A 12,270-nucleotide genomic window follows, 5' to 3' on the forward strand; every position below is an offset into this window, starting at 1 on the left:
TACCTTACCAATAAAACACACGAGCAATTTTCTGACGGATTTTAACGGGACTACCACCTCTTCTGAGAAACCAATTACTTATGTACTCAGTTCCTGTCAATCCTGTGAACAAATGGCCCATAATGTCTTTCAACAAGTCTATCAATCCTTAACTGGACTTGAGGCTTTCTTTAGGTTAATAATGCTGTCACTGTCCATTTCCTGTCACATGTCCTATTACTAGACACTTGTTAGATGGCCTTAGTAGAAGCCACAGTAAAATCTCTGGCCCTGGGCTGTAACTGAATTGTTCAGATGCAGCAGTCTTTCCTCTTCTCCTCCCTGCCCCAAGCAATGCGATGGGTTTTCAGTTCTTATTTCCTATTATAATTGTATGTATATATGACACTCCATAGAGTGGCACATATGCCAAGTGCATGTGTGGAGGTTGGAGGGGTGTGTGTGTGCGTGTACATGTGTGCAGGTATCTAAGGGGGCAGAAAAAGGGTGAGAGACCCCATAGTGCCAGTTACAAGTTCCTGAGAGGTCCCCATGGTCCCCATGTACTCAGTATTCGGAACTGAAGAGCAGTACTTCTCTGTAAGAGCAATAAGTGCGCTCTCTCTCTCTCTCTCCACTTGAGTCATCTCTCCAGCTCCCTTGTTTTTAAAAAATTAATTATGACCCACTAAATTGATTTCTCCAGCCTTTACTAGTTTTGACTGGGAGGTCAGTTTATGAAGACAGAAACACTGCTGCCAATCATGAAATAAAACCAGAGAAGGAAACCAAACAAGAGAAGGGCACACAGTGGGACATGAGAAACTGTCTTTTGATATTTAAAAAGATGGGCTGGAGAGATGGCTAAGATGGGGTAAGAGCACTGACTGCTCTTCCAGAGGTCCTGAGTTCAAATCCCATCAACCACATGGTGGCTCACAGCCATCTGTAATGGGATCAGATGCCCTCTTCTGGTGTGTCAGAAGACAGCAACCATGTGTTCATATAAAATAAAATAAATCTTGAAAAAAAAAATGAAAATTCAAAGAGACGAGTGACCCCTGAATTTTAAGAATATGCATGTAGGGGCTGGAGAGATGGCCCAGTGGTTGAATGGTGATCTTACAGAGGACCAGCGTGTGAGTCCCAGCACCCACATCAGGCAGTGCACAACAACCTTAAACTCCAGCTCCAGGGAATGCCACTCTCGCTTCTGGCTTCCACAGGAATCTGTACATACATGGCTTACATTCACTCACTCACTCTCTCTCTCTCACACACACATACACACAGATATCTTTATTTTTTAATAAGAATATGTACATAATACAAATGAAATCTGAACTTAAAATATTTACTACTCATAAACAAATCAGTAAGAAAAATGAAAAGAAAATCAAGCAAAGGGTATAAACAGGCAATTCAGAAGGAAAAGAATGGAGGGAGGGAACCCATGTGATGATGACAAAGTGGCAGACAAAGAGCAGAGACTGGGATGACTACGGCTGAGAGACTCAGAAGGACCCTGCAGAGCATAAACTGCTGACTCTGAGAACAGATGACCGGCTGCCGCCGGTGTTCTGAGGTTAGGTTTAACAAAACGAGTTCCTCAAACAGAAAACTGACAAGTGTACTCAGCTACTGAGGGAAGGGAACTGCAGCAGCCAGGGTGAAGTGTGGTTGGTTCTGAGAGTTCACAGCATAGGAGGCACAACGGAGACAGCAGGCAGGAAGAAGCTACTCTGGTCTTCTAGAGAGAATGCGCCCCCTGGTGGCTAAATGGCAGAGCCACGAGTAGCAAAGCAGAAATTGAGGTTTGCAGCCAAGGGGTAAACTCTAACTGGTACAGCTAGCATTGATAACCAGCACTTATATTTAAGCTCACATACCCTCCTCATCTTTTAGTACTTAACTATTTCTCACAGAAAAAAATGATATTAACATCTCCTCAAAAAGAAACAATGAGCCAGGCAAGTACATATATATGTAATCCCAGCATGCAGAGAGCAGAGACAAGAGGATCAAGAGATCAAGGCCAGACTGGGCTATAGTGAGGCTCTGTTCTGAAAATGAAAGAGAGAGCAGGTTAGTATAGTAATTGTGTCCATTGCAGAGACTGTGTGATATGTTCCATCTCTGCCCTATGATAGCTACTATAACGATCTGCTTACCACCTGAATATCCTGTTACCTAGAAAGCAAACGGTAATGTTAGTCTCCAGGACAACCTATGTTAAATATTAAGGAAGACTTAAGGCAGAGTGGAATACCAGGCTTCTCTCTGGCTTGTTAAGAGTATGAAAGCAACATAAGCTATGTGGTTGCCCTTGTTCACTGCCCAGAGAGAGGTTTTAGTCTGAGCACTGGGTAGGAGGGAGCTGTGGCAGAGTCCTCTCACGGTCCTGAATCAAGGAGGGAGAACTGAAGGATGGAGAGCTGAAAACAGGGCCTCATATAGAAAGAGAACTTCAGAGACTGCACAGGTGCCTACTGAGCATTCGGCTGAGCACTGACCACTGCACGTGCTAGGGCAGGAAACTGAGAACAAGGCTTGTCCCCCTAGCCAATCTCCTAACTTAGGGATATCCAGAGAAGACAGACACAGTTTTTGTCTCAGAGAACATTAACTGTTCATTTAAAACTGATCTGGACTCATAGAACAGATTCAAAGTAGATATAAAGGACAAATTGCTTGCAAATAACTTGTGACTAATCCAAAGTTCAAGAATTATAAAAATATGAAAACTACACAACACTCAAAAACAGTTAGAAATTTACTATGCCTGGCATACAAATATCAATAACCAGGCATGAAAAGTAACAACCACTAAATACAACTCATAATGAGAAGAAAAATCAATTAATAGGCACTGTCCCAGAGATTATACAGATGATAGGATTAAACAAAAATAAACAAAGTCATTATTAAAACAATATTATATATGTTAAAAGTAATGACAGAGCAGGCCGAACATGCCAAAAAGATATAAGGAATTCATGGAGGAATTTGTTTATGTGTGGAGGATATTTTAAAAGATTCAAGTTGAACTATTAGAGATAAAAAAGTTTTAAGTGAAATTAAAAAAAATTAAAACCATACATGGTATTTTTGATAGGCTATAGATTATAGAAAAAAACATTAGTATAAACATGAAGACAAAAACAACACAAAATATCCAGTGAAATATGAAGAGGATAAAAACAGAAGAACATCCATGGCTTCCCAGACCCATGATTTACACCCAGGGAGGGGCAGGAAAAAACAGTGGAAGGAATAATGGCCTCCAAATTTAATGAATTTTATGAAGACTATAGAGCCAAAGTTTCTAAGAGTGTAAGCAACTCCAAATATAGGACAAGGGAAATAAATTACACCAAGGTATATCACAGGGTGCTCCACCAACAATACAGAGCACACCTTGACACAGGCCATGGACACCTTCGTGTGGAGGAACAAAGGTGAGGCTAGAGAAGTGCTGCTGCCACTGCTGCTGTGGGAGCCAATGCAAATCAGAAGAGTGTGAGCAATGTCCTAAATGTGTCAAAGAGGGGAAGCAGACTTCCTAACCTGTAAACATGTGCTTCACATGTTCTCCTCCACAGCATCAATGAGAGGAAAGGCCTGAGCAGTGACTAAAGGCAAAGAAGCAAAGCCACTGCCAAGAACCTAGAGGACCACTGAAGACTACCGCAAAGACACTACCATGCTGGGAAGCAACTTGTAGAAAACACGAGGTTGGCTCACTGAGGTCGTTCCCAGCCTTTTCCCTTTCTCCTACCACCATGTATGATTCAGCTTCCAGCAAAGACACTTAAAGTCCCTGGTAAAGGTTTCTCTTTCCAGCTAACATGGAAAAACACTGGAAGGAAGAACAACTACCCGCTCCTTCTGCTGTGCCTTCCATCTGAGAGGAAGGCAGGCAGGAGCCTACAGACACACAAGTATCGTGTAAGCATGAGGTAGTGAGCAAGTGTACAAACAGAACGATGTACTGCATCCAGGTGGTAAGGCAGGCAATAGATCGAGCTGATGACATCACTAGATGATATACTTCGTGATTTACTGTAGGAGAGAGAGGCAAATTGCTACTTATTCCTGCCACTCTGGGACAGGTGGGACAGGTTTTCTTTTCTTTTCTTTTTTTTTTTTTTTTGGTTTTTCAAGACAGGGTTTCTCTGTGTAGCCCTGGCTGTCCTGGAACTCACTCTGTAGACCAGGCTGGCCTCAAACTCAGAAATTCGCCTGCCTCTTCCTCCCAAGTGCTGGGATTAAAGGCGTGAGCCACTATGCCCAGCAGGGCAGATTTTCTGTTTTGTTTATTTTTGTTTTTGTTTTTTGTTTTTGTTTTTTACAGTTATGCAATTCTAAGCATTGATTATGGTGCATGTTAAGGGCTCAGGCAGGGGAAACAAATTTAGTGCAGTAGAGGCTGGGTGAGACATTCAGGCCTCGGATATATGCATCAGCTTTTTTAGGATGAGAGCAATAGGACAAAGGAGGGAACAGGAATTCTGTAAAATCTAGAAAAAGATGTGAGAAAAACACCTCGTTAATTGAATTTCTGGTTCTTCCCATGGCCTGCGTAGTCTGGGGAAAGAGGATCCTGTCAATGCAAGCCTTAAAAATTTTTTAAATTAATTATATATTTAATATGCGATATATTAATCTACTATATTTTAAATTGTATGATACATACTTTTATGTCTATTATAAATTATATACCATGTATACTAAATTATATAAAATATTATACACACATTGATATATGTGTGGAGGTCAGAGGCCAACTTTTGGGAATCTGGTCTCTCCTCTCCTTCTACCATGTGAATCCCTGAAATCAAATTCAAGTTATCAGTTTCAGGGGCAGGCACTGTTACACTCTGAGCCATCTGAGTGGCCTTACCCCTTTTTTATTCCTCTCTCTTTTGCTTTGTTTTATTTTTCAAGATAGGATTTTACTATGTAGTTTTGACTAGTCTGGTACTTTTATATAGTCATATAGTCCTGGCTGGCCTTAAACTCATAGCAATCCTCCTGCATCAGCCTCTCCTAGTCCTAGGATTTCAGGTGTGCATCACCACACCCAGCCATTTCTTTTTAATGCAATAGGCAGTAAATATTATACACCACTCCCAGGTAATATATATAAAAAAGTATGAGAATAAGAAGTGACTTCTTTGCAAGAACTTGTATTTATTTACTTTTTTAAACTAACCTGGCTGGCACATCTCAAGGCAAGACACAACTATTACCCAGCATAAATAAATCCAATTATTAGACTGTGCCATTAAAGGCTCTCTCGACTGCATATGGAGAATATTGCTCTTCATTTATTATTGTTGCACATGCTGTCTTTAACACTGTGTAACACATGCCAGGTACAGCAGCTCTATTTTCTACAGAGAACGATGAGGAAGACACACAGCATGGCTAACAGTAACACACACATTTACAAAGTGCAACAGGTACAGCAACAATTACCTTCATTGACGCACACTGTCATTTTGAAGCTGTGGAATGTATAATATAGATTTATGGCAAAGGTGTTTCATTAAATTCTCTCTCTCTCTCTCTCTCTCTCTGCATTCCAGCTTTGGAACATGAATAAGTGAAATATGGAGGAAGAATCCTAGATAAAAATAAGACGAGGACCACAGGGAATCTACCGGGATCCTTCCCACGCCCTTCCTGAAGCATCAACGATCCAGAAGCAGGTGCCTGACTTTCCCAGAGTCACATTCAGCCAGTCTTCCAAATACTACTAAAAGAGGAAACAGAAGCAGTCACTAATAGAGAAAGGTCTGGACAGACAAATACATCTCTGACATTATTTCCAGGCTAGTAATGGACAGGAAATATAATATCGTATTAACTGTTATGTTGATTTATTTTGTTACATTAGACACATACCACTTTTGTAACAAGAAGATAATGAGGAACACTGTTGAAGAGAAGCAACTGCTTTGTTCGTTTTTTATCTGTTTATTTAAGGCACAGTTGGCCATATTAAAAAGAATTAGTAAACTGGAAAAAAACTGACAATTCTTTGCTACTAGCTAATTCTCTGTTACTAGCAGTTTTGTGAGGCAGAGAGGCATTCGGGTAGCCTTGGGGTAGTGGTGGTAGTTATAACATCTATAGCAGTTATGACATTTCTTCTGACCTGCGCCCCCATTCTGTGGGGACAGCCCAGCACACTCCCTGGGACTAAATTAGTGCCTGGAAGTGTTAAGTGCTCTAACTCATGAGGAGCCCTGCAGAATCAGCATCATCTGCAGCCTCTGTTCTAGTGGCAAGTAGCACATGCATTACTGAAGCGGGATAGAGGGTTCCTTACAGGGCAACACATCCTCTTCCCCTGAGAACGCTTGCTTTGTTCCTCACCGGAAGATGCTCTGAACACACTTCCATGACTGTTTTTCAGGCTTTCCGCAATTCTGCTATGCAGAAGTGAGGGGTTTGCTTAGTGGACCACCCTCTAGCATAGTTGCTAGAAACCTCAATGTTTCTTAACTTCACCAATGACTGCCTTTCTCAGCACAGCGATTCTTTGTTGGAGGAGGGACAGGGTGTTGACCTGGGCACCATAAGATGTTAGCAGAATCCCTGGCTACTAGGCACTTGAGGCAAGCAGTAGCACCTTCCACGCTGCCCCAAACACACACACTTCTGGAGACAAAATCATTCCCAACTTGGTTACCAATGGAACTTTGATGGAGAGGTAGTTCTAAACTGTAAACTGCAACACGCACTTTGCTGGCCGGACAGAACATGCTCCCTTGCACTAAATTCTTTTGATGATCTCAGAATAAAATTCAAGCTCTTTACTGTAATCCCAGAAGATTTCCAAGACTCTATATGAAGTGGCATCTTCCTCTTTTTTTTTTTTCCTTCCTTATACCACGCTCTCATATACTAACTGATCTTTCTCTAACATAAACATCTTCGGTTTTATTTTTAAAATGTAGACTTTCCCTGTCTAGAATGCACTTCCCTCTAGATCCTGATATGGCTCACTGTCCACCCACACAAATCTCGGACCAAATGTAATCAGCAAGGCTTTCCCTGACCATAGTCTCTGAAGAGTTCCCTACTCTCTACCACAGACAGACAGATAGCTTTTCCCTCACGGGAATACAACAGCATGTTGTCTTGCTTTCCCCTTTGCTGTATTTTCCCTTCATTAGAGGGAGATCCTAGTCTTGTCCACTGCTCTGGCTGACATGTTCTGACTACTACCTAGCATGCAGTAAGTACTCAGTAACCATCCTCTGTCAATCTCACGCCTCAGGCCAAGTCTCATGGCTTCTTCTTTACTGTCCCTTCCAAGATTATGAGAAAATGTATTATGAAATATAAGTATTAATAAAGGCCAATTGATAATGTATGAAAGGGCGTTGGTGGCGCACGCCTTTAATCCCAGCACTCGGGAGGCAGAGGCAGGCGGATTTCTGAGTTCGAGGCCAGCCTGGTCTACAGAGTGAGTTCCAGGACAGCCAGGGCTACACAGAGAAACCCTGTCTCGAAAAACCAAAAAAAAAAAAAAAAAAAAAGAAAGAGTACCAGATAATGTATGAAAGATGATACCTTGCCCTGTAGGTTTCAAGTAGGTATATGATCAGGCCAGTGGTCAAGAATCATGACAAGTTTGGACCCTCTTTGCAAATTTCAAGTCATCAACACATCCTAGAGTGACCTAAGACTATAAAACTTACCTGGTGTAGAGACTCAAAAGAATCTCATTGTCCATCAGCCGGGTTTATACAGCACTACAAATCTGAAACCTTCTGTGCTGGCTTCAAGTTAATAGCACACTGGGGTCAACAGTAGTATGGTCTAAGGTGCTGCAATGTTAACAGCTCCCAGAAACCACAGCCTGTTTCTTACACTGATCTATGGGTTCTTTCCATGAAACCAAAGATGCTCGGCTCTCTTGGAAGCTGGCTGGCTGGCAACTGTTCAGTCCTGGCTAAGGACCTTTGGCACTTCATCGAGCCATTCTGGCACTCTGCCGAGCGGCTTGCTTGTCTCGCCTGGCTGGGCTCTCCACACGGTGCACAGTAGTCTCCACCCTCAGGGATGACGACGCCCTGACGTGGCGGGAGGACGTTTCCGTGCACTGCGAGGAGGTTTCCACGTGCTGGGAGGACACCTCGAGGAACTGAGGGAGTCGCTTCGTGGAGGGGGTGAGGGAGGGCCCCTCTCGGTGGCGCTGGGAGGTCTCCACCTGCCGGGAAGACGTTCGAACCTGCCGGGAGGACGTCTCCACGCGGTGGGATGACGTTTCCTCGCGGTGGGACGACGTTTCCACGCGGACAGTCGATGTCTCCTTGTGGCGGGTGTTTTCCACTCGCGGGGCGGAGGACTTGCTCCTAAGGGGCGAGGCCATCCTGCCCGTACACCTTGGTCAGGAGGGACAAAGAGGCCCAAGGATCATGCTCTGCGTCACGTCACACAGGGAAAGGTGACGTCAGGGTGGTGTATTACGTCGGGGTAGGTAGCAGGACTCTGAGACCTAAACGCTGGGAAGTCCTCCGGCACGCTCCGCTCGATATCTGCGCGCGCAGCCGGCCCGGGCCACAGAGATGGGTGGGGCTAATCTTCCCATAAGTGAGTTGTCCCCGCCCTCTTGTCCCACTCTGCCCCGCGACCGGAAGTAGGAGCTGTGGCTTCCGGATTCTCACCAATCCAAGTCGCGGTTCGGTCGGGCTGGTGGTGTTCGCCTCTCTCTGATTGTTATGGCCACGGCCGTCGCTATGGAGACAGGTGCGTTGTGACTTGCACCTCGAGTCTTCACCAAGGGAATGGTCCTACGCCCCGAAATTCCCTCCCGTTTCCCTTTTCCTGCGCTGTCTTTCGGGCTCAACTTGGCATCCTTAGAGTTGGGACCGGCGGAGGAGAAGGCGGTGCTGCTTCTCAGACTATGGTCTGTGAAAACATCTTTGCTCCTGGGTTGCTCAAACCACTACTCTAACCCTGGCTCTTGGGGCCGGGCAGGGCCGTAGGAGAGGACTGAGACCTTCCACTCTCTGTACTGGAGCTTCTTGCAAGAACTTGCCCGAAATATCGATAACCTGTGTATTCTAATGCGGACACCGCCTTCTCTCCATTGTTTAATCACTTTGCATCATGCTTCGGTTTTGTGTAGCACGTTGTTTTTGCTTAACGTAATCACAGTTGATAGTTGTGGTTATAACAACATAGGGAACCGCACAGATATTACAGACTGTCCAGTGATCTCTGCTAACATAGTGGCCTGCAGGTGGTAAATTCCCATTCTACTTATTTTTTCCTCAATTAACTTTAAAGCATTTCTTTTACTATTTTTTGTTTTACTATTTTTGTCTTGGAAACAGGGCCTCACTACTTAGTGAATATATATACATACATACATATGTACACACACACGTGCGCGCATATACAGATATATGCATATCTCTCTCTATATATATATCTTTAATTTCTAAGAAAGTCTCTTCTGCACTTTGATATTTGTCTTTTCTCCTAGATGATGCTGGAAATCGGCTTCGGTTTCAGTTGGAGTTGGAATTTGTGCAATGCTTAGCCAACCCAAACTACCTTAATTGTAAGTTAAGTACATCACTAACCTAAGCAGCTAGCTCTTAATTTCTGAGAAGAGATGCAGTTTGTAATAATATTTATTTACTTCGATGTGTTTGAATGGGGTTTACTTGTTCTGGTCTGTAAGTTAACTGGGCAAACAAAGGCTTGTGTTTTTTTAATTCCTTCTATTCTGTTGATAGGGATGTTAAGAAGAGCTACTTTGTTTTAGAGATTACTAATCAGTAGTCCAGCAGTTGGTTGACATACAGATTGTTTCTTTGTGTCTTTCAGTTCTTGCCCAAAGAGGTTACTTCAAAGACAAAGCTTTTGTTAATTATCTTAAGTACTTGCTTTACTGGAAAGAACCAGAATATGCCAAATATCTAAAGTAAGTTTAATTTTTATAATCCTAAATCTGTGTATACTTTATTATAAATACAAAGTGCTGATATTGAGCAGTTTTCTCTGTGTGGGAATGGAAAATGATATTTTGAATCTTTCTGCTTTTAGTTAATGTAAGATACTGTCAGCTGTAACCTCATTCCCTTCAAACAGAACCAAACAACTATCTACGTGGGAGCCAGCTTACTCTCTAAGTAATAAAAGCCAGAACATACCACTTCTGTTCATGCAGGCTAGCTAAGATCCAGGGAACTGGTTTTAGACTACAGTTCTAATGTAATTTGGTGTCTAACCTTGTCACTTAGCACTGCCTTTGTCAAGCTTTCTGGATTTTTAATGCCTACCAACCTATAATCTAGGAAGGTAGGAAGTATTGTTTTCTGGGAGTTTTAGTGTTCTTTGTTTCAAGCACTGTGCTAAATGTATTGTACACATTAACTCACTGTAAAAGAACAAACATGAACACTATTAAACTCAAACGCTTTGACTTAAAAAGAAAAAGAAGCTGGCACACACCTTTAATCCCAACATTTGGGAGGCAGAGGTGGGCGCATGAATTCAAGGCCACCTTAGTCTACAGAGCTACCTTCCAGGGTAGCCAGCTCTACACAGGTAAGCCCCGTCTAGATGTGCCTCTCAAAGGAGGGGACAACAGAAAAACCAGAAGTTTAGCCTGGCACCCCTTTAATCCTAGCTCTCAAGAAACAGAGTCAGGTAGATCTCTATGAGTTTGAGGCCAGCCTGGTTATGTAGCAAGTTTCAGGCCAATTAGGTCCATACAGAGAGACTCTTTTTTTTTTTTTTTCCTCGAGACAGGGTTTCTCAGTGTAGCCCTGACTGTCCTGGAACTCACTTTGTAGACCAGGCTGGCCTTGAACTCAGAAATCCGCCTGCCTCTGCCTCCCAAGTGCTGGGATTAAAGGTGTGCGCCACCACTGCCTAGCAGAGACTCTTATTTTAAAAATGAGAGTAAACCCATTTCAAAACTTTCTTTTCATCCTTGTTACTTTTCTGACTTGATTTGCTGTGTGTAGATTTGCTCTTCACGATGCAACTATAGATTCCTTTAGGAATCCAAATGATAGACTTGAAGTTATAAAATGTTACATGCTAGCAAATTTTCAGACTAGAGATGGAAAGCCTGCGCCAACTTCAAGTTCGTCTCTCCAGCCAAGCTGCTGGAAGGTGATTATCTCCACTCTGGTTGGAGGCTTCCTGGGAGCATAGTCCATTGATAGCCAGAGGCTAGGGAGCTCTTCCTTATATGGTGCTCAAATACACCTCCTTGTAGCTCTTAACCTGTTTGTAGGTTTGTTTCTTTTTCTGTTCGTCTGTGTCCTCTTGGAGTAACAGCTATAGATGTTTAGATTCAAGAGAGGTTGTGAAATAATTTTGTTATATCTTACATAATGTTCTGAAGTAACATGGTAGGAGTGATATTACCAAAGGTGCTATAGTAATAGAAATGGCAGGCTTGAGACCATTTTTAGGGGAGTATCTGAGTTAGAACTTGGGATGCCTTAAATGATGCTGGTGGTAATTAAACTTATAACCTTAAACCCAGGTACCCTCAGTGCTTACATATGTTAGAGCTGCTCCAGTATGAACACTTTCGCAAGGAGCTGGTGAATGCGCAGTGTGCGAAGTTCATCGACGAGCAGCAGATTCTGCACTGGCAGCACTACTCGCGGAAGCGGGTGCGTCTTCAGCAAGCCCTGGCCGAGCAGCAGCAGCAGAATAACACAGCAGGGAAATGAAGAGCTGGGGGCAGTCCAGGCTCTTAGGACATGTATATAATGTATTGCTATTGTACAGTACAGAGAAAAAGACTCTTCTGTCCCCTTTACTGTAGCCCTCAGAACCATTAGTGTTATTTTTTGGTTGACAAATTTTTTATTAATAGATTATTTCTATTAAACCAGGATTGCTCCACTTTGATTTCTCTGGGGATTTGTAAATTTCAATTGCATTTAACAGGACCAAGTGAATAAGGATGGAAATGGCAGGTGTTTTAGAACAGTTTACGAACATAGGGGTGACATATAGTGGTACCCTGGGCCATATCATTAGGAACCTTACTGAGATCAGTTGATCCAACCTATATTAGTCAGGGTTCTCTAGAGTCACAGAACTTATGGGATGTCTCTATATATTAAGGGAATTTATTGTAATGACTTACAGTCACTGCAGTCCTACTAACCCAGCAGTGGGCATTGTGAATGCTCAGTCCCATGCTAGTTGTTTCAGCTGGTCGTCTGGATAGGCTAGAATCCTGAAGAAGTAGGTTCCAGCAGATATGCTGGCAAGTAAGTGCAAGCTGGCAAG

General features: G+C 43.0%; 2 protein-coding genes across 2 annotated transcripts; one reads left to right on the top strand and one right to left on the bottom strand.

Annotated features, from left to right (window-relative positions):
* Positions 1 to 4,858: 4,858 nt before the first annotated feature.
* CUNH17orf100 (chromosome unknown C17orf100 homolog) lies at positions 4,859 to 8,563 on the bottom strand. Its single transcript, XM_021177194.3, has 2 exons — positions 7,695 to 8,563; positions 4,859 to 5,740 (listed from the first exon to the last, which is right to left on the bottom strand). Exon 1 carries the CDS (start codon positions 8,366 to 8,368, stop codon positions 7,967 to 7,969), a length of 402 nt encoding a protein of 133 aa, XP_021032853.1. The 5' UTR covers positions 8,369 to 8,563; the 3' UTR covers positions 4,859 to 5,740; positions 7,695 to 7,966.
* On the top strand, positions 8,561 to 11,877 carry Med31 (mediator complex subunit 31). Its single transcript, XM_021177197.3, has 4 exons — positions 8,561 to 8,745; positions 9,488 to 9,565; positions 9,835 to 9,931; positions 11,510 to 11,877. The coding sequence occupies exons 1-4, from the start codon at positions 8,718 to 8,720 to the stop codon at positions 11,700 to 11,702; spliced, it is 396 nt and encodes a 131-aa protein (XP_021032856.1). The 5' UTR covers positions 8,561 to 8,717; the 3' UTR covers positions 11,703 to 11,877.
* The last annotated feature ends 393 nt before the right edge of the window (positions 11,878 to 12,270 follow it).

This window comes from Mus caroli, unplaced genomic scaffold (assembly GCF_978045245.1).
Source record: "Mus caroli unplaced genomic scaffold, Mus_caroli_1 scaffold_13, whole genome shotgun sequence".
Lineage (NCBI taxonomy): Eukaryota > Metazoa > Chordata > Mammalia > Rodentia > Muridae > Mus > Mus caroli.